The sequence below is a fragment of the Salvia hispanica genome, chromosome 3 (assembly GCF_023119035.1).
Source record: "Salvia hispanica cultivar TCC Black 2014 chromosome 3, UniMelb_Shisp_WGS_1.0, whole genome shotgun sequence".
NCBI classification, from domain to species: domain Eukaryota; kingdom Viridiplantae; phylum Streptophyta; class Magnoliopsida; order Lamiales; family Lamiaceae; genus Salvia; species Salvia hispanica.
The window spans coordinates 55,726,616-55,753,858 of record NC_062967.1 but is presented as its reverse complement, the minus strand read 5'-3'; the positions used below and the strand labels follow the sequence as shown (position 1 = coordinate 55,753,858).

General features: G+C 38.1%; 2 protein-coding genes across 3 annotated transcripts; both read left to right on the top strand.

Annotated features, from left to right (window-relative positions):
* The first annotated feature begins 16,780 nt into the window (after nt 1-16,780).
* LOC125212313 (protein KTI12 homolog) lies at nt 16,781-18,431 on the top strand. Its single transcript, XM_048112441.1, has 2 exons — nt 16,781-16,935; nt 17,283-18,431. The coding sequence occupies exon 2, from the start codon at nt 17,283-17,285 to the stop codon at nt 18,195-18,197; it is 915 nt and encodes a 304-aa protein (XP_047968398.1). The 5' UTR covers nt 16,781-16,935; the 3' UTR covers nt 18,198-18,431.
* A 4,139-nt stretch (nt 18,432-22,570) lies between these two features.
* Nucleotides 22,571-27,243, top strand: LOC125216394 (probable methyltransferase PMT5). 2 transcript variants are annotated; one of them, XM_048118092.1, is made up of 9 exons: nt 22,571-22,786; nt 23,313-23,903; nt 24,028-24,163; nt 24,357-24,597; nt 25,251-25,455; nt 25,595-25,746; nt 25,853-26,156; nt 26,475-26,607; nt 26,673-27,243. In XM_048118092.1, exons 2-9 carry the CDS (start codon nt 23,398-23,400, stop codon nt 26,820-26,822), a joined length of 1,827 nt encoding a protein of 608 aa, XP_047974049.1. In that variant the 5' UTR covers nt 22,571-22,786; nt 23,313-23,397; the 3' UTR covers nt 26,823-27,243. The 2 variants fall into 2 exon arrangements, with proteins under 2 accessions (XP_047974049.1, XP_047974047.1); XM_048118090.1 differs by having other exon boundaries at nt 22,967-23,903.

Genomic DNA, 27,243 nt, shown 5'->3' with positions numbered 1-27,243 from the left:
CGGGTAGATGAGGTCGCCGCCGCCTTTCCTTTCCTCGCCCTTTCCTTGGCCAAGCGGCGCTCCTCTGCCTCTGCAGCATCAGGAACTAAGTCATCGACTTCATCGAGGAGGCTCCTCCTGGTGCGCCTCCTTTCTGCCCTCTCATCAATCTTAGGTTCATCTTCATCCTGGTCGCCCACCAGGTCCACAATCAATTTCAGCCCTCCCTCGGGCTCCGGTACTCCAGTCGTGAGTAGATCTGCTTCTTCCAATAGCTTTTCCGGGGTTTCCCCCTCGCCATCCAACATCGGGGTTGCCCCCTCAATATAAATGGGGTTCTCCCCCCTGACATCTCCTGGGGTTGCCCCCTCTTCCATAGGTTCAGGGGTTGCGCCCCTGAAATCAGTTGGGGTCTCGTCCCCAGTTTCCAAAGGGGTTTCCCCCTCAGCAACATTCTCTAAAACAGGGGTTTCCCCCTCAATCACACTATCCACAATAGGGGTTACCCCCTCCACCACTTCATCTAAAACAGGGGTTTCCCCCTCACAAACTTCCCTACCTTCAAGATTAGGGTTCTCAGTTTCTTGCCTTTCTGTCTCCACCATGGTTTCGTCGTTCGTCGGTCCGTCACCCTCCGGCCGTTCGTGTACTGCCTCCTCTTCCTCCGCCTTTTGTGAAGCGGTTTCTGCATGTTGAGATGTAGAATCTTGCGGTCCTTCTTCATGAAGATTCGCCGGTTGTGCAGCCGAGTCTGCCGGAATCGTCAGTGGTGGTACGACCGGCGCAGACGGCATCAGGCTAGCGGCGAACAGGGCATACACTTCTTTTGCTTTCTCGACGCTCCCCAATTTCTGCGTCAATTCCGCCAACAGGGCTGGGTCGTACACCGTGCTTTGTGAACTTCCGGTGCGTTGGGTTGAATCCATCGGTGCAGATCTGAAAATGAGAGAAAAACTGGTCGAATTTGGTTAGGGTTTAGTTTCTAGAGAGAGAGAGCAAAAGTAGAGAGAAGGGAGAGTAAATCAGATTTCGTCGATTTGGGATTATTGGAGAGAGAAAGACGACGGTTGCTTTTCTGATGAAAAGATGGTGCGGTTGCAGGCATGATGTAAGCAACCGTACAACTTCCATAAATATCGGCCAGATTTTGAATTTCAAAATATCTTTTTCCCTCCTTGACCCCTTCCTCCAGGCTTCCCTTGACTTCTCCCTTCAGGTTCTTCTCTAGCTGATTCCCTTGACCATGTCCTACATAAAAAAGAAATGAAGGTTCCAGACTCCTAGGTCAAGGTTAGAGTATAAAATATCGGTTCCCTTCGGAGTCTGGTGCTTCGAAAATATTTTTGGATTTTCTAAGTTTGAAAAGTAATTAAACTATTTACACACTTTTTTAGAGTATTCCCGAGATTCCCTGGTTCAGTTTGTATTTTCAAAATTGTTAACCTACTCCTTGACCCAGGAATTCATCGGGAATATCCCCCGTCCGTTTAGGCGATAGTAGGGAGTGCATGTAGTGGAACTTCGTCCACAACACACAACTCGGAATTATCCCTATAGACTTTCACTCTATGACCATTGACAAGGAAAGGAACAGAGTTCGGAGCACTTCCCTGGATCTCCACTGCTCCGTTTGCTCGGATGCCGATGATGGTATATGGGCCGATCCATTTAGACTTCAATTTTCCTGGCATTAGCTTGAGCCGGGACTGGAAAAGGAGCACCTTCTGTCCCACATGAAGTTCCTTGACCCGGAGATTCTTATCATGCCATAACTTCGTTCTTTCTTTGTACCACATGGCAGACTCAAATGACTCCAGCCGAAGTTCCTCCAATTCTTGCAATTGTAACTTCCGCTCTTCTTCGCAAGCTATCGGTTTCATGTTCAGTTCTTTCACTGCCCAGTACGCCTTGTGCTCAATCCCAACAGGTAAGTGACACATCTTGCCAAACACAAGTCTGTAAGGCGACATTCCAATAGGCGTTTTAAAAGCAGTTCTGTAAGCCCACAATGCGTCTCCGAGCCTCTTGCTCCAGTCCTTCCTTGACGGATTAACTGTTTTCTCCAATATCGCCTTGATCTCGCGATTAGAAATCTCTGCCTGGCCATTAGACTGAGGATGGTATGGAGTCGACACTCTATGGTGAACACCATATTTCTTCATCAAAGCCTCGATGGTGCGATTACAGAAATGAGTTCCTTGATCCGAGACGATGGCCCGAGGAACTCCATATCTGTTGAAAATATTGGTCTTCAAAAATTTTGCCACCTCCTTCGATTCGCATGTTGTGGTGGCCTTAGCTTCTATCCACTTAGACACATAGTCCACTGCAACCAATATATACGTGTTCCCACAAGACGATGGGAACGGTCCCATAAAGTCCATTCCCCACACATCAAAAATTTCGCACACGATCACCGGGACCTGAGGCATCTCGTCTCTCCTTGAAATTCCCCCCGTCTGCTGGCACCTCTCGCAACATTGGCAGAAATCAAAGGCATCCCTATTTAGCGTCGGCCAATAAAAACCGTTGTCCAAGACCTTCCTCGCTGTCTTCCTTGGTCCAAAGTGGCCTCCACATGCTAAGGTGTGGCAATGAATTAACACATCTCTTTGTTCCCATTCGGGAATGCAGCGTCTAATCACTTGATCTGAGCACATTTTCCACAGGTAAGGATCGTCCCAAAAGTAATATTTAGCTTCACTTCTAATCTTCATCCTCTGGGCCCGGGAAACTTCGTCTGAACTTGGCATCTCTCCCGTGACCAAGTAGTTGGCTAAATCAGCAAACCACGGTTCTGCATTTAGTGTGCGCTTCCCCTTATCCGATTCCCCTAGACCGGTCAGAGCCAAAACTGCTTCCCAGTTAGGTGGTCTAGGAAATTTCTCCAGAAGGTACAAATGCTCCTCGGGGAAGGCATCGGGTATGGCCTCTTCTGTTTCCCCCTGATGTATTCTGCTCAAGTGATCGGCTACTCTATTCTCCGTTCCTCTTTTGTCTCTTACTTCCCAATCAAACTCCTGCAAGAGTAACACCCAACGGATTAATCTCGGCTTAGACTCTTTCTTAGCCAGCAAGTACTTAATCGCCGCGTGATCCGTGAAGACTATAACCCTCGACCCAAGGAGATAGGGTCGGAATTTTTCAAACGAGTATACGACAGCCAACATTTCCTTCTCCGTGGTGTCATAATTTTTCTGAGCCTGATTCAGCGTCTTGGAAGCATAGAAGATCACATAGCTTTTTCCATCAATTTTCTGTCCTAGGACAGCTCCCACAGCAAAATCGCTCGCATCACACATTATCTCGAAAGGATGGCTCCAGTCTGGTGCCCTGATAATTGGTGCTGATACTAACCTGTCCTTAAGCAACTGGAACGCCCTTTCGCATCCTTCGTCAAAGACGAATTCCACATCATTATGTAACAACCGAGTGAGTGGTTGCGCGATTTTTGCAAAATCCTTGATAAACCTCCTATAGAACCCTGCATGGCCTAGGAAGCCTCTCACCTCTTTTTGGTTCGTAGGGTATGGTAATTTTGATATCACATCCACCTTTGCTTTGTCTACTTGAATACCTCTCTCAGAAACCACGTGACCCAGGACAATGCCTTCAGTCACCATGAAATGGCATTTCTCGAAATTCAACACTAAATGCTTCTCTTGGCATCTCTGTAACACTAGATCAAGGCTGGCTAAACAAGTATCAAATGAGTTCCCATATACGGTGAAATCGTCCATGAATATCTCAATGCATACTTCCAACAGATCCGAGAAAATGCTCATCATACACCGTTGGAAAGTTCCCGGTGCATTACACAATCCAAACGGCATTCTTCGGTATGCATAGGTACCAAAGGGGCACGTGAATGTGGTTTTCCCTTGGTCCTCTGGATTAACGTAGATTTGGAAATAGCCGTTGTATCCATCAAGGAAACAAAAGTACTGTTTGCCAGCCAGTCTTTCCAGCATCTGATCAATGAAAGGTAAGGGAAAATGATCCTTCTTTGTGGCTTCGTTCAACTTCCTGTAGTCGATGCACATCCTCCATCCTGTCACTAGTCTGGTGGGTACCAACTCATTCTTTTCATTCTTAACAACCTGTATTCCAGATTTTTTTGGTACCATATGGACAGGACTGACCCACTCACTGTCAGGAATGGAGTAGATAATCCCTAGAGCAAGCAATTTTAACACCTCCTTTAGGACCTCCTCTCGCATGTTCGGGTTCAGTTTCCGTTGTGCATCTCGATGAGCCTTCGCACCTTCTTCTAAACGAATGTGGTGCATACAAAGATCCGGACTTATTCCCACCAAATCTGAGAGAGTCCATCCTATTGCTTTCTTGTTTCTTTTGATGACTTCTAATAACTCCTTCTCTTGCTCCTTGGTCAGGTTGCTGTTGACTATTACCGGAAATGTCTCATCCTCCTCCAAGTAAGCGTACTTGAGGCCTGGTGGAAGTGTCTTCAGCTCCTTTTTTGTTCCATTCGTCTCCTGGGGCAAGGGATTTTTGTCCGCAATTTCTGGTGATGCCTCCTTCCCAGACCCAGGAGATTTTTCCAGACTAGCCACGTGAGCCGATCCCTTAGATTTAACTGACTCAGGACTTCTGCAGAATTCCATAATGGCCTCCGTGAGTTCTTCATCTGTCAATTCTGCTGTGTTCATTGCTGCACACCATCCTACAACTTCTCTGTCAATCGAATGACTCAACTCCGAGTTGTCGATTTGTTCCTGTATCAATTCCGTCTCAAGATACTCTTGGACTAAAGGGTTAATAACATCAATAGCATAGAGATTCTCAACATCTAAAGGCCTTTTCATCCCCTCATCTATGCTAAAGGTATACTTTTCCCCGTTATAGTCCAAGCAAATTGTTCCATCAAAGACATCGATAATGGTCTTAGCGGTACGCAAAAATGGTCTCCCTAAAAGTACCCCACTGGACTCAGCAGACTCATTATCATTCATCTTGATCACATAAAAATCAGCAGGATATAGAAAATCATGCACCTTGACTATAACATTTTCCAACACTCCTTCAGGGCAGATGCAAGTTCTATCTGCTAACTGGATCACTACCTTGGTAGCAACCATTCTCACCCCAGTCAACTTCTTATAGATCGAAAGCGGTAAAACATTTATTGACGCCCCTAGATCACACATAGCATGCTCGACCTTGATATCCCCTAGAGAGATGGGTAATGTGAACATACCTGGGTCGGTGCATTTTGAGGGCATCCTTCTCTTTTGTATCACAGCAGACACAGTCTCCCCGATCACAATCTTCCCATCTGGCTTGGTCTTCCCTGCAATAAACTCCTTGATAAACTTACTGAAGGCAGGCATTTTTAAGGCTTGCAAGAATGGCAGGTTGATTTCCAACTTGCTAAAAATCTCCATGAGATCCTCTGTATCATCCTTTTTCTTCTTCGCCTCCCCTCGATATGGAAATGGTTTTGCTCGCTTTACTGCATTTGTGGAAGTCCCAGCCTGGGTTTCATCAACTCCCTTGTTTCCTTCCTTGCTCACTTCTTCAGGTTCGGGGTCTAGGAAGAACGGGTCCCTTGGTCGAGGTAGGGATCCCCCTAAATCTCCCTTCTGGAGGTCTTCCTGAACAAGGATTTCCCTGGGTCTAGCTCCTTCCTCTTGATGCAGCTGACTCTATTTCCCTTCACTAGCCTGCATGGGCACTTCCTCATCAATTTCCAACGTCGGCCCTTCATAACCCCGCCCAGATCTCAAGGTGATTTGACTAATGTTTGCTCGGTCTGGCGGTTTGACGGTGGCAGGAAGTTTCCCTTCATTCCCTCGCATCTCATTCAAGGAGACTGCAATCTGGGACAGTTGCTTTGCCATCATATCCATGACGGCTTTATGTTCAGACTGAGCATCTTGTAACTTGTGCACCATGTCATTGTTGGAGTGTAGGTTACCCTGCATGAACTGCTGTGAATTCACTAGATCATGGACCATGTCGTCCAAACTCCTCTGTGGTCTGGAGTTGAATTGACCAGAATTTGGTCCTTGACCTTGGTTCTGACGATAGTTGCCTTGATGATTGTTGTATTGGATGCTAGACCCTTGATTTCCCTTATGGTTATTGTACTGGCTACCAGACCCTTGATTCCCTTGATGATTTGGTTGGGAATTCTGGTAGTTCCCTTGGTTATTTCTCTGATGAGGTGGCACATAGGAACTCCCTGGATTGTTCTGATTTCTGTTTCACCAATTTGTTTGATCCTGATTCCTGTACCCCAGCTGCAATTGCCCCTCTTGACCTTTCCCTGACCAGTTGGACTGCCTCTCCGGAGGGTGTGCATAATTCGTGAGCTGAAGTGGAGGTGGCTGGCCTTGATCATGGTCAGTCCATCTGAAGTTTGGGTGAGTCCTCCATGGAGCGTCCCTCTGTCTTCCTTGGTTCCAACTTCCGTCGGGATTCCAACTTCCCATCGAATTTGCCTGAGCTTGACACTCCCCTTCGCAGGGCTGACTGTAGTATGGTTGAAGTTGCCTTTCCTCCTGACCAGGGGGTTTCTCAATTTCCACTGGAGCATGCGGATTGTATTTCTCAATTGCATTTAGCAAGGCCTTTTCCAGTTTATCGATCCTATCTTCCACCTTCTTGTCTTCTTGTTCCATCACTGCATTGGCTGATCCTCTCCTCAATATGCTTCGCGGGTTATCATAGGCCTTCTTCGCCTCGATCAGCCTTCCCAAGGTTTCCCGAGCTTCACTTGCCTTATTCTTGGTAAAATTTCCCCCGCTCGAGGAGTTCATCAAGTCCTTTGATTCAGGGTTTGCACCTTCGTAGAACAGATATTAAGTCTCCGCTTCTATCATCTTGTGGTTCGGACAAGCATCCAACAGCCCCTTGAAACGGGACCAATAAGAACTCAGAGACTCATCGTATTCTTGTTTGCACTCCTGAATCTCCTTCTTCAAGGCATTTGTCTTGTTGGATGGAAAAAAGTAATCCAGAAACTCTAGTTTAAAATCCTTCCACGTGTTGATCGAGTCCGGTGAGAGCCTTAGCAGCCAAGTGTTCGCCTCCCCCTTGAGAGCAAACGGAATTGCTCGAAGACGGTAGTCCTCCTCTGTTGCCTCATTGGGTCGCTTTTGAATGCTTCATAGTTTACTGAACTCGTTCAAAAATTCATAGGGGCATTCGTTCCTACGCCTAGAGAAAGTGGGTAGAACTCCGAGTACATTCGTCTTGATATCGATCAACCTCCGTCGTGGGTTCGAGACTATAGCATGAGCGGGTTCACCGTCAAGATGTGCGGTGAGCGACCTATTTCCGGATCGGGATCTAGCAGATGAGCCATATTCGGGTCCTCCTTCTCCTCGGTCTCGGAATGCTCTGTTTCTGTTGACGACTTCGGGTTCTCCTCTGTCGACGAATTCCACTCCTTTTCACTTTCTGACTCGAACGGAAATGGATCCTCCGTCCTCAATCCTGATCTGGTGGTGATGGTAGATGTAGATTCCTTGACTCGCCACTTGTATTGGCCGCTCCCTGACCCAGATGAGCTTGCCCAACTTCCAGAATGGAAGCCTGCTTTCATAAACTGTCAAGGAGAAAGAAAATGACAGAAATTAAAATATTTACACCAAATCCTTAAACGAAATAACAATAAACGCCATCCATCCCCGGCAACGGCGCCATTTGAAAGTATCTTTTTCTCTACTAAGTGTGCGCACAGAAGGAAATAACAGGTTCCCTCGGTCCAGCAAATCCACTAGATCACGCGGTCTAGGAACTCGTTGGTCGTAGGAAATCCTGGTCGTCGGACACACAGAGCACTTCTTTCAAAAACCCTCAACCACTTTACTAAACCTAGTATAGGGAAGTAGGGATCGATCCCACAAAGAAGGATGCGTAATAATCATGTTCAAGGATTTGGACTTGTTTTTGGTGTTGGCTGCTGCCACGCATTTTTTCTTGGGTTAAGGAAAACAAATTTAACTTGACTTGGGAATCTTAAAACTCCTATGCTAATAGCTAGACCTAGGCGAAATAACAAAAGAACGTTGCAAGAAAATTAACTGCTCAATCACCAGATCTAAGAAAACTACTCTAATTACCTAGACCTAGGAAATAAACTGACTGTGGGGACCATGACTGAAAAAGCAGAGTACGGACGAAAAGCTGGCAGAATAACTAACTCGAGTACTAACTAACAGCGACATCATCTTCTTCAACCAAATTGCGTAAAAACTCATAAGAAAATCAACATGAACGAAATCAGAGCAGAGCAAACTAAATCTAAATCAAATTGATGCATAACAACGAAGAACTAAACGGATCTACAGATGCTAGACGAAGTAAAACAGGAAACAAGCAGAAAACTCAAATCCATCTAACAACTTCCTTTTCTCACTTCGGATCCAACCTCAGACGCTAAATCCACTCCGGATCCAAGCGTCCGACACAAACTCCAACCAACAGAAAACACTTCATCACTTCAGATTTGAACAACAACCTTCAATCAGTCAATAAACCACATATCTATCACCGAACTCTCAGATCGAGCACCACAACATCAAAATAAAACAGAGATCGACATAATACTTGTTAAAATAAACTCTCAGCAGTGAGATCTACGTAAATCAACTCAAACTATCACAACTAAATACAAATCAACATAAGCGAAAGATAACGAGTATCATCAACAGCCAAGTCGACTCCCAAAAGTGAAGTTCGGCCGCAAAAGTGCAAAACAACGGAAATTAAAAGAGATTGTATCTTCGTCCACACGCGGACGGTGTTGCAACTGAGAACTTCTAAAGAAAATGAACCTTTCGTAACCCGAACTACCCCAGATCTCCCATTCCCAAGTGTGTGTTATGTGTGTGAGCTAAAAGAGAGTGAAAAAGTGATATGATGTGCGTTGCATGCTCTTCTATATATAGGCGTTGGAGTGGGGCCCAGCGAGGTATAGATAGACTTTGTTGCCCTCAGCTACTGACTCCCTCCTTCACGCCTTCTTTTCTTTTGAATTTTGCTCACTTCACTTCATTCCTTTGCTAGACCATCCCCTTCAGCATTTCCTCGATCTATCGATATTTTTCACACACCTAGCTTAGGAAACGTGTTAGACCCAGCAAATTATAACGCTTTTCACCATATAACCGATGCATGAAATTAGCCTTATCAAACATATAGTATTCTAAGTGAACTATCTATAATTATATATGATATGTTGTAAATTTATTCTGTATTCTTATGTATAGGTGAAAATTCCTCTAAAAGAAGATGAATGCGAGTATTTCTTTGGAAATCTTCTCAAATTACTTAGGCAAGTACTCCATTCATACACTTTATTACTTCATTCATGTTCCCTGTTACTTCATTTATACACTTTATTACTTCATTCATGTTAATGCACACATGAATGAACATACAAACTGTGCTATATGCAGAAGACAAGAAATTGAAGGCTCTAGTGCAGAATATTACCCCCACAGAGAAACTAATGGGTTTAATTCATAAACTCTCATTATATTAACTGTTGTGTTCTTTCAACATTAAAATGAACTACATATTCTTTTTAATGAAGTAATAAATTGATAAGATGAAGTAATAAATTATGATAATGAAGTAATATAAATGCTATGTTTATACAGTAGGGTTTATTACTAAAATAAAGTAATATAACATTATAATGAAGTAACAGACTCTAAAAATGAAGTAATATAAAGTGAAAATCATATTAAATGAGGTAACAGAGTAATCCAAGTGAAGTATCTATAATTGTGGATGATATGTTGTATATTAATTCCGTGTTTGTTATGTATAGGTAAAAACTTCCAACAATAGAATGTGAAATTTCAACATGTATTATATAATGTGCATGTTTGTACTTGTTTATGACGACGATGTTGTGAAAGTTACAAATATGGAAATGTGTTCTTTGATACCTCGGTAATTGATTGTGGTTGGCGTTATAGATGCATGGGCTTCCTACCTCAATAACATGGAAGAATTCCGATCACCGTACTCATCAAGGTGGCTATTCTTCACCACGTACCCATGTGTAAGTACAAATTATTGAAATATAACAAGATTGTATGTTATGAAGATCCTAACTACATTAATATTAATATGCAGTTGTATACCATTGTGACAAAACCTCAATCCATGGATGCCAACACAGTTATTGCAAACTTCATTAATATTAATATGCAGTAAGTACAAATTATTGAAATATAACAAGATTGTATGTTATGAAGATCCTAACTACATTAATATTAATATGCAATTGTACACCATTGTGACAAAGCCTCAATCCATGGATGCCAACACAGTTATTGCAAACTTTTGTAACAACTTGGATAGAGAGGTGAAAGAAATACCATATTTCAAATGGGAAGATGTGAACACGGTACAAGCAACATTAGTATTACTTCAAGTGTGATTTATGTCTTCATTTGTCAGATTGTTCATAGTACTTCATTCATACACTATATTACTTCGATCATGTTGCTTGTTACTTCTTTCATACACTTTATTACTTCATTCATGTTTCATGTTACTTCATTTTTCAGATTTTTCATAGTACTTCATTTGTATACTTTATTACTTCATTCATGTTGCTTGTTACTTCATTCAATAAGTCTTCTTCCCCGTATGTGCAAATCAGCATTATTATGCTGTTTGTTTTTGCTTCAAGAGAAATGCTATTACTGTAATAGACAATTCTGCAAACGGGGATGACAACGACCTCACAACAAATTATGGTCACATTCCAGAAACATTGGTTCGTATTCTTCTCTTATGATTGAATTTTATAGCACATACATATGAATACACACAACTATAAATGACATGTATTTGTTTTGTACATGCAGAGATCATATTTTTATCATTTCCTCACCAAGAATGGTCTCCACTCATATTGCAAGATCATTTCCAACGCCAAAATGAAGAGATTGAAAATGCCATGGAGGACAGTTGATAACATTGAAGACTGTGGAGTATTTCTGATGCGGCATATGGAAACGTACAAGGGTACGCATGAAGGTTGCTGGAATTGTGGCTTGAAGAAATCAAGTTCGGGTGTGCTTTAGAGCTTGATGGCTAAATATTGTTTGGCGTTGATGTTAGCCGAAAACAGCCACGAAAGCTTCAACAACAAAATTGTTACAGCAGCGTATTACGAAGAGGAAAGGCAAACACATTGAAATTGATGTTGAGAAAATGATTGCAGCATATTTAAAGAAGAAATGATGACTTTAGTAGATCAAGTTTTGTATTTGACATACATCTGTTATGAATAATTTTGAATAAAGTACCACGCTTTGTAATGTTATTCATTATTAGCCTATAATATTGCATTGGGTAACAGATTTAGTTCATTTCAGAAATCTTAGTCCATTTCAAAGATCTATTGACAAATGGAAAATATAAAGTAAGATTAATAATCTACTCCTACTATATATTTTCTCTATTCTCTTTAAGATTAATAAGATATTATAAAAACATTTTAGTCTATTCTCTTTAAGCTTGTAAAAAGTCTAAACAAGTTCAAATTCAAAATGTAGATGAAGTACTCCCTCCGTTTCTTCATAGTTGAGTCATTTATCCATTTCGGGAAGTTTCTTCATAGTTGAGTCATTTCTATATATGGTAACTTTTTTCTCTTTCTTACTTTACTCTCTCTTACTTTATTCTCTCTATTTGATTCACTTTATACTTTATTCTCTCTACCTTTTTCTCTCTCTTACTTTTTTGTCTATTTATTTAACACATCCAATATTCTTTTCTAAAACTCCATGCCAAAAAGTTTCGCCTCAACTATGGCGAAACGGAGGGAGTAAGAAACTACATGATTGAAGTACAGAAGTAAGGGAATGAAGAACATAAATATCCGAATGAAGTAACATTTGGAACAGAACTACTAGAACAGAATAGAACAACCAGCCTCAACATTGGTTTTTCCTCTTTAAATGTTGTTCAGTATTAGCCTAAAATACTGCATTGGGTACCATATTTAGTTCATTTCTGAGATCTTAGTTCATTTCAAAGATCTATTGATTATTGATAAGTGATTGACATATGGAAAATATATCAAAGTAAGATTAAGAAAAACATCATAATAAAAAACAAATAAGCCATTATAAAAACACTTCAGTCTATTCTCTTTAAGCTTGCAAAAAGTTTAAACAAATTCAAATTCAAAATGTAAATGAAGTAAGAAACTACAAGACCGAAGTACAGAACTAAAGGAATGAAGAACAAAAATATCCGAATGAAGTAATAAATTTTGGAGCATGACTATTGGAACAGAACAAAACAAACAACCAGCTTCAACATTGGTTTCTCTTCTTTTACTTGTTCTTCTCCTCCTGTATCTTGTCACAATTTCTTGAATCATACCGACCAACCTCGCCACATTTTCCACATTTCCGACCAGGCTTGGACATCTCTCTCATTTCTTTCTCAAGGCGTGAAAGACGTCGACCGGAACCCTTGGTTTTGACGACATCAGGCGGATAACTTCTATTTCACTAGGGACTTCTGAGCCATAAAAATTCTCAATCATCTGTCTCTTTTCACTTATGGACAATACATTTCCCTCACCATGTACTACTTTTCTCCCTTCAGCCATAATATGTCTAAATGCACGAATTTTATCTCAATCTCCTTCAATAAGCCGTGCAATATCATAAAAATCTCCATGCATATCCCTGCTTCATCTCATCCACAACAATAAATGTTTCAATATCATCATCAAAACCACAATGCACAACCTTGATAAATTTAGACTTCAACCAACGTCCTCCATGTAACTCATTAGGGATTAATTTCAGTTTTACTAGTTGATAAGGCTAATTTCATGCATTGTTTATGGGATAAATTCTGTGATTTCCTGGGTCTAACAAGGTTTTATAAGCCAGGTGTGTAGAGAAACTGCCAGCCCCAGGAAGATAGAGAGGATCCCCTGGAGAAAGAAGCTGGCGGAGAAAGTGAGCAGAAAAAGGGAAGAGTTTACTAGATGAAGGTGTTAGGTTTGGTATACTGAAAAGCATGTTTCGAGCAAGTTTCGCGCGAATAGAATCTTGCTTGTATACGTAAAACTCTACAATCCACTTTTAACTGGCACGATCAACGACGACGAAGATCTTCCGGCGATCATCTCGCCGGAACGGCACTTTATTCTCCCTTTACTTAATTCACCTAACACAATTTTTCTTAATCTCTGAGCCGAAAAGAAACGCCTCAATTACTATGGAACGGAGGGAGTAGTAAAATTTTATACTTCTTCTCACAAAATTTCAATACGTACAAAGGCAGTATAGCATAGCTGTTGCTTCTACGAGATGGAGGCGATGGACATGGGTGCGACCGGATACAATGAGGGTGAAGAAATATCAGACATTGAAGCATCGGTAGGGGCAGTGGAGAATCTCCTCGGTTATTGTTTCAAGTAGAAGAAGCTTCTGGAAGAGGCCTTGGCACTCCTCCTGGCTGACTCCCCCTCCGCCTCGCCTCGCTCTTGGCTTGGCCGTCGCCAACTTCATTTACCTTTACTATCCCAGCCTCGATCCCGGGAAGCTCTCGCTCCTACGCTCCGCCAACACCAGCACTGTGAAGCTTGTGCGTGTCGCCGTCCGCCACCACCTCTATAAGTACGTACGCCACAACGCCGCTGTCCTTGATGAAAGGGTATCTCCTTCAATTCATTTTTTGTAACTACTCAATTCGCCCCTCTTTCTCCCGTTTATGGCTTTTACTTACTGATTCCATTCCAATTTCGGTTTGCACTTTATTAGTTTTTTTTTTTTTACCAATAATTGATGTTTTATAGTAACTGGTAGCTGATATGATAAAGAGAAATTACTGCCAAGTTTGGAGAAAATTTATACAGTGGTATACTTCTGATTGACTCTAGAGGTGTGTAGTGGAAAAGATGTAGTAATCAGAACTTGGCTTTGCTGCAGTTGATGGTGAAGTTGGCTTTTGTTAAGTAAGCACTTTTAGTGATGGCTAATTGTTCATCAAATGTATAGTTCACGTTCGATGAATTTTGCTGTAATTCATCACTGAATACGCCTGATCAAGTGCTTCTTAGGATGCTGAGACAACTACGTTAAGATCATGTTCAATTTATGCCTATGTTTTTATGTAAGAGTATTCGTACTGGTACTACAAGGCAAGGAAGAAATAGAGATACATAAGAATGGAAGGTATTAGTGTATAGTGATGAAGTTGATTTTAATTTTAAAGTTAATATAGTGTATAAAGAAGTTTTAAAAATTATGAGTAATTCTTTGCTGTGATAGATTTTTATTTCTGCTTCATGATTTAATGTTTATACATTATATTATGTGATTTGTTTCAAATTTATATACTTCAATGTTGATATATAGAAATTTTTTCCTTATATAACTAAAATTGTTACTCATATTGTTCATTGTTAATATTGATTCTAATTTTATTTAATTAATTTAAAATTAAAAATTAATGTGTTAAAAAATATATTAATTTGTGGATAGCACAGATGTGATACTAATCTACACATATATAAAAGACCAATTTTAGTCTTCTTTTAAAATTTTTGTAAGTTTTGTCCTCATCTAGAATATTTATAAGTTATAGGACCAATTTGAATATTATGGAATAACTAATTCCTTCCAATAATCATTACATTACATGTAGAAACGTATTTAAAGTATATTTACGTTACATTATCACCACAAAATAAAGTAATACTAATTTTCATTCGAATTCTCAATGATTATTGTAACGGTTCTCCACTAATTAAAATATTAAATTACGTACAAATAACTACTCCCTCCGTCCCGCTTAAGAAGACACGTTTTCCTTTTTAGTTTGTCCCAATTAAGATGACACATTTCTTTTTTTAGTAACTTTCTCTCTCCAATTAATACACTCAACCACTTTTTTTCACTCCTATTAAAATATTCATCTTTCTTTATCTATCTGCTTTAATACTTACGTTCACCTTCTCTCTCTCCAATTAAATACTTTAATCAATAACTCCCAAAATCCCGTGTCGGCTAAGCAATGTGTCATCTTAGCCGGGACGGAGGGAGTAGCTATTAATTGTAGAAATTAACTAGCATTGAATTATATAAATTTACTGTTACATAAAGAGAATTAACCTATCCTATTTAAATTCATGGCTATAAATATATGGTCCATAGGTGCAAATACCATTTGTATTCCACAAAATTCTTACCACAAGTTTGGGAAAAGAAAATGGCCGTTAATAGTTGAGTATTGTAATTGTGTGACAACGAATTTTCAAACAATAGGTACATTTCATATATTTTGATATAATTTTATAGGTAAAATGTAAATGGTGAGATCATTTACGCGGTCTTTGGGTGTGTCGAGGACCTTAATTGCTCGGTTGTAGTTAATAATCGAGTTCAAGGAAGCTTGGATGGAGAAGGTAATCAGCAAAAAATTTTGTGATTAGTTATTTTATATATATATAATGTCTTTTTTAACATATATTTTATTTTAATTATGATCCTAAATTTTTTTATGGACTATACAAATATGATAGGTGGCAGTTATGAATTCACACAATCTTTATTTTCTATTTTCTATTTACGATAAACTTTATTCTTTGGGTTCATATGTTTGATTAATTCTCATTATTTATGTAATTGCGGGAATTATATACACTACGTGGATTGTGGTGTTGGAATAAATTGTGTAAGCATATCGTGTAAGTTTGAAATTTGTAGTTTGTTTTGATAATTGATATTGAGCTGCAAATATTTCTTTATTTTAATTATTAATATAAAACTTAAAATAATACTGTATCTTTGAGATAATGAAATTTGATGTTAATCTCCAATTGATCGAGAATAAGGGGGATATGAGATGGATACGTAAGTTGCAGCAGAAGTATATCGCAAAAGAAATTAACATCTGAGTGAAGAAGACGATTTGACAATGTGTTTATGTTTGGTTAATAGTATTTTATTTATTTATCTATTTATTTTATAATTATTTTTATGTTTGACTTTGGAAATAATTTTCATGCACAAATATTATAAGTAATGTCTTTTTTTTTTAGAGAGATTGTGTGTGTTTTGAAAATTTTAGTAGTAAATTTTTTTATGTCCCGCATACTTAAACTATTTTATCTCTATATTTTATTGGCTCTTTAGTATTGATAATTATGTCTACTTCTATTGATGTATATGGTATTGAAGCATTTATGTTGTTTATTACTCCATATAATATGAAATTATGATTGTCGTTTTGTGGAAGACATTAATACAATGTAAAATTATGATTATTGTTTTATGATAGAGAATAAAATGGTCCTTTGAATTGTTTTATACATCTGTGATTAAAGTTGATTTATAAAGTTGTTTAGTTATATCTTTTGGGGTTGTTCATTTAAATTGTACTCCCTCCGTCCCGCTTTAGCAGTCTCATTGACTTTTCTGCCCTCTTTTTGTAAAAATGATAAAAAAAATAGTTAAACATGAGAAATGGTAAATTAAGAGAGAGAATAATATAGAGAAGAGTCTTTTCTACATTATTGTCTCTCTTACTTTACCATTTCTCCACTTTAATTATTTTTTATTATTTTTACAAAAAGATGATAGAAAAGTCAATGAGACTGCTAAAACGGGACGGAGGGAGTATTAGTCATCTGTGATTTTTAATCATGAGATCATATAGTTGTATTTGGTTTTAAGTAATTATTAGTTCAAAATATGATGTTACTATGATGAAATTATATCGATACGTGCATAGCACGAGCGTGATACTAGTTTATTTAAAAGACCAAATGAATTGGGGCTTGAAATGGACGGATCCATTCTCTCCGGTCCGCAGCTCCAGTAGCTTACAGTTTGAACTTTGAACTAAAATCAAGAGAAGCCGTCGAAAAAGGAGAAAGAAGCAGAATTATTTGCTGCGTGAATAGCAAGCTGTCCTTTATCTCTGCAATTCCAGGTATATTGTTGTTGCTTCGCCCAACAGTTTCCTCTTTTTTAAAGTTTTTTAAGATTTTGTTTGAGGTCTAGGATTAATTGACAAGTGTTGCATAAAATTAGACAACAAGAAGGTGTGATTTGCTTACTTTGGGAGATATCATGTGTTGACGGATAGCAATGCTGAATTAATTAACTTCGATCAATGTGGAAAGCCCAATTATTTAGAAGAATCATGAACAGCTATTATAGGGTTTTGTATTTGGCTTGAACAATTGTTATTAATCACTTCAAAATGGAAATTATCGATGCATTTTTGGCAGATTGTTTTATTTTATGAATGGAAGCTTACACAAATTAGCCTTGCAGATGGCTTTGGTTGTTATTTGTGGTCAGCCTTGTAGTGGGAAGTCGACAACTGCGGCCTTCCTGCCCGAAGCCCTTCACGAAACAGAATGCAAGCCATCAGTCCGGATCGTAGATGAGTCTTCCTTTCATGTCACACGGAACGAAGGTTATGCTAACATGCCATCGGAAAAAAATTTAAGGGGGGTTTTGAGATCCGAAGTCGACAGATCTCTGTCTAGAGACAATATTATAATAGTGGACTCTTTGAACAGCATCAAGGGGTACCGGTACGAGCTATGGTGTCTGGCTCGCGCAGCTGGTACAAGATATTGTGTCGTGCACTGTGATGTAGACGAGACACACTGTCGGAGATGGAATGACCAAAGGAGGGAGAAATCAGAGGCGTGTTATGATGATAAAATATTTGAGGATCTGGTTAGGAGATTTGAGAGGCCGGACAGCAAGAACCGTTGGGATTCCCCGTTGTTTGAGCTGTGGCCGTCTAGAGATGGGATTGAAAAATCGTCTGCTGCCATAATGGATGCTGTGACTTACTTGACGAAAAGAGTAGACTCCAAAACCAAAGATGTCAAAGTGTTGCAGCCCACTATTGCAACACAGGGTGCACGGCTAACAGAGGCGAATTCTCTATACGAATTGGATAGAGCGACACTTGAGGTGATGAATATGATCGTGGAAGCACAGTCACGTGCAGCTGCAGCTGGAGGTCCCCTCAGGGGGTTGACTCTTGGACCGGGTTTACCTAGTGTTGATATGTCAAGGCATGTTGGCCTCCCTGAGCTGCGTAGGCTCAGGCGGACTTTCATAAAATTAACAGGGCAGTCGAGCTTGAGTGGTCCGCCACCACCCTCGGATGCTGATAGTGCAAAGAGGATGTTTGTGGATTACTTGAACAGGGAATTAGAAAGTAGTTAAGAGTAAGAGGCAGATCGCAGTCAAGACAAATCCTCATCATCGTTCTTTAAATCCACGTGGCGTCTATGCCGGAGAGATTTGCATTCTGCATTCTCCTTGGAAGTGATTTTGAGATGAACAGCATTGCAATGGAAATATGCATATTTCTTGAAGATCTTGTGCCTTTTTGTTTTTTTGTTGTATGGTGCCAATCTGTTTAAGACATATATATAGTCATAAGTTACTTTTTCCATCCATCTTCTGTTAGATCTTTGTTATTTGCTTTCAAACTCATTGTTTTTCTGCTAGATTTCTACATTCTTGTTCCTTTCGATATAGAATTAAGGCCATTCATATAGGGGACGATACAAATTGCCGATCGATCGGCGGTTTTATCGTCCCCTATTTTACGATTTCCGCCGAGGAATGGTGCCCTGAAACTGCCATTAAATCATCCGTGCCGAATTCGATCGGCAGTCCGATCAGCCTATTGCAGGCTTGACCGCTGATCGCGGTTTTTAGTATTATTACTCTTTAAAAATCACACTATGAATACCACTTTTCATCTCAATTTCATTTACACCAAACACTCCAATTTTAACTTATCTCTCTTTTTTCCACTCTCTACACTCGAAATGGATCCCGCCGACGATGAAGAGATTGTGGGTGCCTTAGAGCAAGCCATGTTGGAGTATGGTATGCACATAGAGCGATAACGACGAAAACAACAGTTAGAACAGTAGGTCCCTAGGCCAATCCACCATCGGTAGTGGATCTTCCGAGATCATGGCGTAGTTGTACTTGGACTACTTTGCCACAAAACAATGGTGGGGTTCGACGATTTTTCGTCGGCGTTTGAGAATGCATTGATAGACGGATTTATAGGGTGCTATTTGCAGGTGTTCAACGTTTGAGAATGCATCGATAGACATATTTATGGGGCGTTATTGCAGGTACTTGGACCGAAAGATAAATTACTGACGTATTAGGAGGAAAATAAGGATGAGATGATTGGTAGGGCGGGTTTATGCCCCACTATTATCAATTCTCGAAATTATATTTCTTGTAAACAAAATGGATTCTAAGAGCATTAGCAATGGAATGCCCTTCCAAAGTGTCCTTTTTTTAATTATTTCCATGTCAGCATTTTATTCCACCTATTCTTAAGCGTTTATCTCCTTGCAATGGAACGGCCTATCTCAAGGGTCTATTCTACTTTCCATTTCATTTCTATATCATCAATATTTTTTTTTATTTTTTTTAGTTTTTTGCACTTCTATATTTAATATGTTATCACCTTAATTAAATTAAAATGTTAAAATAATATAATACATGAATAAATTTTAATTGATCTCAAATATTGGGCAACTAATTAATTAATTAGATGAAAATCTAAATTAGGCCATCTCTAATCTATAGTCCATTTATTTAATAAAATTATTCGCCCACTCATAAGCCCAATAGAATTAATACAATTAGTTTAAATACAAATTACGGTTACATTTTCTCTTCTACCTCAATCATCTGCTGCTTCTTCTTCTTCCGCCGTATTTCTTCTCTCTCTCAGCAAAATAAAAAAATATGATCATAGGGCCAATCGTCGGCTCTATCACCACAATGGTGGGCCGTCGTTAGGATCGGCCAAGACCAATACAACAGCTCAAATGGGGGAGGTGGAATGGGGCGATGATCGACCCCCCTCTTCCAAAATGAGGGGCCGATGGAGTAGCCGATCATAGACTCGATTGATCGCCCCCCATTACTAATGCTTTAATATATTGAATTTATAAGATTGGCGTTGCTAATGCTTTAATATATAGAATTACATTCTAGGTTTAGAAACGCATTCCAATACAAAATGATTTTTGGAGTTTGGAGTTAAGTGGGCCCCACCGTATCTCTTTTCCTTTTATCTTTGTCGGTTACTACCGTTGCACTAAGATTTGAAAGAGCAAGTAAAGTAAATATTTATAGATGAGTATTTCTTGAAAACAAACGCATTCGTCTTTAATCCCACGCCAAATTTTTATATCGAAGTAGCTATTTGAACGTCATGGCATGTGTCACTGCTTTATGCTTACACAACACAACTCATTTCCCGTTTTATGTAGTTGTAAGTTTGTAAGTTAGTTAGGGCATTTGGTTGTAAGCAATTGTTAAATGTTAACCACATTTTCTTCTTAAAATCGATTATTTAACATATGTTAAATGTTAACCACATTTATTTTCCTTAAAAACGAGTATTTGACACATTTAGATTGGTGTTGCTCAAAATTGATACAAGTACATCTTTGAATGACCCATAATGATTTCAATTCTCTCTTCATGTAAATACGTGATATCGGTTATTCTTATTTGTTAACAAAATTAATAATCATATGTGAAATAAATTAGTAAAGAATTATATATAAAATATATTTTAAAAAGTTATGCCCAAAAATTGCTAAAATGTACACTTTCTCAGCCATCTCTTAAATCTATGAACTATTAAAGGGATACGATTTTTAATATATAATTAGTAAAGTAAGAGAAATAGAAAAAAAATGATTGAAATATATATTGTTAGTGCAGATTGAATCTCACCTTATTAAAGAGAAAAAAAATTTAAAATAAAAATTCATAAATTTAAATAATATATTTAAAACGAAAATAGTTTACTAGTATATTTTAATGGTATTAACTCAGACTTAGTATTTCAAATAGCTACATGCCATGACGTTCAAATAGCTACTTCGATATAAAAAGATGCTTATGAAGAGTATATTTGGCGTGGGATTAAAGACGAATGCGTTTGTTTTTAAGAAATTCTCATCTATATGTTGAATTTTGGAGGTGGATGGAAGTAATAGCTGGAGAAATCAGGAAAGTATACATGTACCCAACATGAACTTTAATTGTTAAATTAATCACATTATTTTTATTCTTGTTAAACTATCATGCAACATTTCGATATGGTTACAACTATTGTAATTAAACAAAATTTTAATATCTATCCAACCACATACACAAACATGACCATATTAAAATAAAATAAATCTTTAAGCGAAAGAAAACACACTAGTCCTTTAGTTGTAATGATATAATTAGGACTTTATGTTGGAAAAGGGTTTGACGAACCACATGTTGCAATGATTTCACGCCAACTTACATAAATTACAAATTAAGCTATAACTAAATGCGTAATTATATTGTTGGCTCAAGTAAGCATAATGTATAAATTTAATTTTATTTTATATTTGAAAACCTAAAAGTTAAAGATTTGTATACTATTTATCCTTAATTTGTAGTAGTATATAAAATAAAGGTAAATCTATATACAGCCGCATGACAGATGACTACACAATGATATTTTAGTAAATTAACAAATGGATAATTGCATCACTTCTATTTTAATCTTTTTAGCTTATCAATTTTTCATCGTCTTTTTTCATTTATATAAATTATATATCAATATTTTTGAAATAAATATTTATAAAATTTGAACAATTAAATGAAAATTTAAATATAATCGTATATAATTAATTTATTTTTTCCTGAAAAAATAATAGGTCAATTTTTGAGTAAAATTTAAATGATAAAAATGACACAAATTTTAATAGGTCAATTACTATATATTGAGATAAAATTAATAAGTTTTAAAGTGTAAAATAACCAAAAAGTTGGATCTATTCCGTCATTAATATCCTTATTTTTAGAATGGTTATTATGTCACCAAAATCATATGAATCAGATAGGTTGCATGGGAATCACTAAAAGGCCTAGTAAATCCAACAAAAACAAAAATCTCTAATAAAGCCGAATTATACATTTCCTCCTACTAACATTCACAAACGAAGTAGTGTGATAAACAGGTTTGTTTAGAGGGAGTAATAATACTCTTAAACATAGTTAGTAAATATAACTCAGTAGTCTTATTATTTCCTCAGTCCCAAAATATGTTTATTTTCAACACATACTTTTTTAAAGTGATATTAGCGAGTTAAATATAAATAATGAAAAATGATTGATTTAGAAAAAGAACGACTCACTTAACTTGTTACTCGTGACTTTTCAAAAATTAATACGAATTAACTTGCAAATAGAGATAATATAATTTTGTCATTAAAAGGAGTGGTTAGAACTTGACGACTAATTGTCTCATAATCATTATTTATGAGATTAATTAATATATACCATGACTGATCAACTCTGTTATTAAATTTTAATTTTAATTTGAACTTGAACTTACATGGCGTCAACTCTATTATATTTCTTTTATGGAGATTTTGATTAATTAATAAAAGATGAAGATTGTTTGTGGGGTGAAAGTGCAATTAGGAATAATATGGTGGAGTAAAACACAAATGTACGCAGAGAATAATTGCTGCTCGATTTTGTGTTCCTGAATTTGCGATGAAATTGGTTCTCAAAATCAGTCACAAATCATTTGAAAATTCGAATTTCTGTTACACAAAATAAATAAATCCAGCCATTAAATTATTGTTTATTTTTTCCCCAATTATAGCTCAGAACTTTCTCTCTCTAGATGTCAATGGCGAATCCGAACCTTGCTGCTTAACCGCCGAGGACCTGACCTTTTTCCTTCTATATCTGCGCACTTCAAAATAACGGTGAGCAAAAACTCAATTTTACTCCTCTTTTTTTCTTTTTTCTCGGAGTGTTGTTTTTGCTGCTGTCGGTAATGCTGATTGTATTGTTTGTGGATCTGATATGAGTTTGAGATCTAGGTGGATTTTTGGAGTGAATACTATTAGTGATTTGTGTTTTTTTGTTGTAATGCCGTAATGCAGGTTTGCCTGGCTTGATCTGAAGGCTTCTGTTATCGAATTCGCGTGGTGATTTGATTGAGAACTGAATTACTTTTTTTTTTTTAATTGTTTTGAGTTCGGCATTGCTGTATTTGGATACCTGTGGCGGTTAATTTGGCTTTTAGTGAGGAAGGCAGTTGCTGAATGGATTGTTTGCAGCCCTAAAAGGGAAAGTTTGCGCGATCTAAATACATACGTCATAACTTAGGATAATTGATAACTGAATCATGTGAAATTGCAGAATTATTGGTTTGCGCCGATGCTAGCTGAGATAGTTTGGAGTTTTGATCGTATTTTTTGTGATCTGATAATTGGTTATGGTCTTCAGTTGTTGGAGGTTGAATTTGGAGCAATAACCAAACTCCAGTTGGAAAATTTCTGCATTCATTTTGAATAGATCACAAGAGTTGGACATGAGAAGCTCTTGGTACAATAAACTATTATTGACCTTTGGGCCTAGACCGCCGCTCAACTGGTTGCTTTTGTTTCTAGTTATTGTATTAGTTTTGGTTGCGCTATTGGGATCTTCTCCTTTTAATCCACTCGATTCTGTGACTGATCCTACAAGACCTGACATTTATTCGAGCTATAGAAGGTTGAAAGAGCAAGCTGTTAATGATTACTTGGAATTGCGAAAATTAGGAACCAGTCCGTCAAAGGATTTCGATCTCTGTGGGAAGGAACGAGAGAATTATGTTCCTTGCTACAATTCATCTGCTAACCTGCTAGCTGGTTTTAAAGATGGGGAGGACCTTGATCGTCATTGTGAAGTATCACGAGACCGAGAGTATTGTTTGGTTCGTCCCCCAAAGGACTATAAAATCCCTTTGACCTGGCCAAGTGGAAGGGATGTGATATGGAGTGGAAATGTGAAGCTGAGCAAAGACCAATTTCTTTCATCGGGCAGCATGACAAAAAGGTATTCCTTCTTGTTTTTTACATTTTCAGTTGCATTTTGACTACCTGGTGAGTAAAAGATTTCATATACTCAGTAACTTCTTGTGAGTAAAATATTTGAACTGTTGATGTTGCAACTGCTCCAGGCTGATGTTACTAGAAGAGAATCAAATTTCATTTCATTCGGATGATGAAATGGTTGTTGATGGCGTGAAAGATTACTCTCACCAGATCGCTGAGATGATAGGACTGGGGAGTGACACTGAATTTCGTGATGCTGGTGTAAGTTTTCATCACCAAGAATAGCTGCATTTGCAAATTCAATCAGGTTTTATTTTTTGAATCAGGTGACTCAGGTCAAAACATATTGGTTGTAAGTCATTTTTTCACTTGGAACCAATATTAGTACATGCTTTAGTGCAGGAAATCATTTAATATTTCTGTCACATTGAATTCTTTTCCTGCTGCATTGCAGGTGCACAATGTATTAGATATTGGGTGTGGGTTTGGTAGCTTTGGTGCACATTTGCTCTCACTGAAGGTAATGGCTGTCTGTATGGCGGCGTATGAATCAACTGGCAGCCAAGTTCAGGTAGCCCTTGAAAGAGGTCTCCCAGCAGTAATTGGAAATTTCATCTCAAAACAGATACCATTTCCTTCCTTGTCATATGACATGATTCACTGTACTCAGTGTGGTATTTTCTGGGATGACAAAGGTACTTTCCCTGATTGTTCTAGGATGCTGTTCTTTCAATCTGTTTTTTCTTAGTGCGAGGCTTTATTTGTTATGAGACATTCTTTGTTGGTCCTATGTGCCTTTAATTTTCTTTGTGTTTCTTTCTGATTAGTCTATTTTAGTTATGCAAGTAACGATAAGCAGTGGGCAAATTTCTTGCAAGAATACCTGTAATGCATGCCGTGTTAAATAAGAGGGAGAGTATGTCAAGAGTAATAAGAAACATCATGACCATTAAATCATCAGTTGTGGACTTCCAGTTGAAGATTTTTATTTAAGATACAGAGTTATTTTGTTGGATAACATGCAATGAAGAACCTTCTGATTGTTCGCTATTTTGATGAACTACCTTTGTCGAGCCTGCTTAGGGAAATGGAAATCAATTTAGTCTTTTGTGTATGCAATTTTGTTTAAAGTGATTGTAGATTTAAGCTTTTCCTTCCTTTTTCATACAACCGAATCACATTATATGTAAATCCGACTTCTCTCTAGAGTTATATATAATGTGTATGCTCAATTGAGTCAAGTTCAATCATCTATGATAACTAAACAAGAAAACTCAAGTGGCTGAATTCTAGAACAGGGACCGTCTTGTCTGGTTTCTGTTGCTAATGATGTGCTACTCTCTATCAGATGGAATGTTTCTTATTGAAGTTGACAGAGTCCTCAAACCTGGAGGGTACTTTGTTTTAACCTCACCCAGAAGGCGGCAAGGAAGCAAAAGAGCCATAGCAACTCCTCTTGAAGAATTTACGCCAAAACTTTGCTGGAATCTTCTGGCACAGCAAGACGAAACATTCATCTGGCAGAAAACCACAGATGCTAAATGCTACTCCAGGTGAGAGCAGTTACTTTGTTACATGTTCTTATTCCGTCTTTGTTCTGTTCCTCTTCTCCATGATGTATTCATTCATTCATTCATCATATTCCTATTATTTTCCTGCTTATTGCTGTAAAATTTTTGGTTCTGATTGTAGTAAGCAGACCTTTCCCCTTTGTAATGGGGAAGATGGCCAATCTTACTATAAACCACTTGCACAGTGTATAAGTGGGACTGGTACCAAGCGTTGGATTCCAATTCAGAACAGGTCTTCTGGTTCATTGAGTTCTGCTGAGCTTGCTATCCATGGTATGTAACACGTAGTTTGAAACCTTATGATGTATAATATCCTTGCTTGGTGGCCACTGCCATCTTCAGCTTTCAAACAAATTAATTACATTCAATTTGAATACAGGAATAAGTCCTGAAGATTTATTTCAGGACTCGGAGTATTGGAGGTCTGCTTTAAGAAATTATTGGTCACTGCTTTCTCCCTTAATTTTTTCTGACCATCCAAAGAGGCCTGGTGATGAAGACCCAATGCCCCCGTACAATATGGTTCGAAATGTGATGGACATGAATGCTCGTTACGGAGGTTTAAATACTGCCCTTTTGGAAGCAAGAAAGTCTGTGTGGGTAATGAATGTCGTTCCTGTGGGTCAACATAACACACTTCCTGTCATTCTTGATCAAGCTTTTGCGGGTGTCTTGCATAACTGGTAAGATGTTAATTCTGGTATACTCTTCCCTGTGTATATTGTTGGAGTTGAAATTATGTATATCTTATATCTGTCTAGTCCAACTTAAAATCTTCAATCAATTTTTCATAAAATAGCCAATTAACCAATTTTCTGTAAATGAAAGAACTGTCTACTGTAGATATGTGCAGTTTGACGGATCATCTTCTTTGCCTTGTGAAATTTCTTGTTGAGATTATAAATATCATGTCGTCCCACTCTTCTGTCTTCTAATCTGCGACTGAAAGTTCCATATCCTCATATCTATATAATACTTAAATCACAATTTTTATGATGCAGGTGTGAACCTTTCCCCACATACCCTCGCACGTATGATATGCTTCACGCTAATGGACTTTTATCACACCTTGCTTCTGAGAGATGCAGTATGCTTGATTTAATTTTTGAAATGGACCGCATTCTTCGGCCTGAGGTAATTTTTATCAAATGCTTTTAATTCACCAAAATCTTGATTTTACTAAACCTTGTTTGTGGCAGGGATGGGTTATAATTTCTGATAAGGTTGGTCAAATAGAGATAGCACGAACTCTTGTGACACAGCTGCGGTGGGAAGCCCGAGTCATCGACCTTCAAGATGGCAGTGAGCAACGCCTGCTAGTATGCCAGAAACCGTTTCTGAGAAAATGAGGTTTCCTAGTACGAAATATTTCGCCATCTATACGACACTCGGCTTGCTTTAAACGAACATCGGATGGAGCACGCACTGTGTCTAATTTTTGACACTGTGAAGATGAAATCACATCAGTTATGGTAAAATGATGGAGTTAGAGCAATGAGGAAGTTTCCTGACACGTTTTTCTGGAGAAGAAATGTAATTCTATACAGATGAGAAATTTTGGAGGTTGTAGATATCTGATTAATGTTTGCTGCTGCAGTTCAAAGGAAAAGAAGATTTTTCCCACTCTAAAGGAGACAGATTGTAGCAAAGTTGATCCTTGTGTTTTTTTTAATGTATTTATTAATTATTTGTGTAATTCAATCATGTTTGTATTTCTTATTCGATTGCTACAAAGTTCAATTTTATGTTCTATATTCTGGGTTCTTTTTC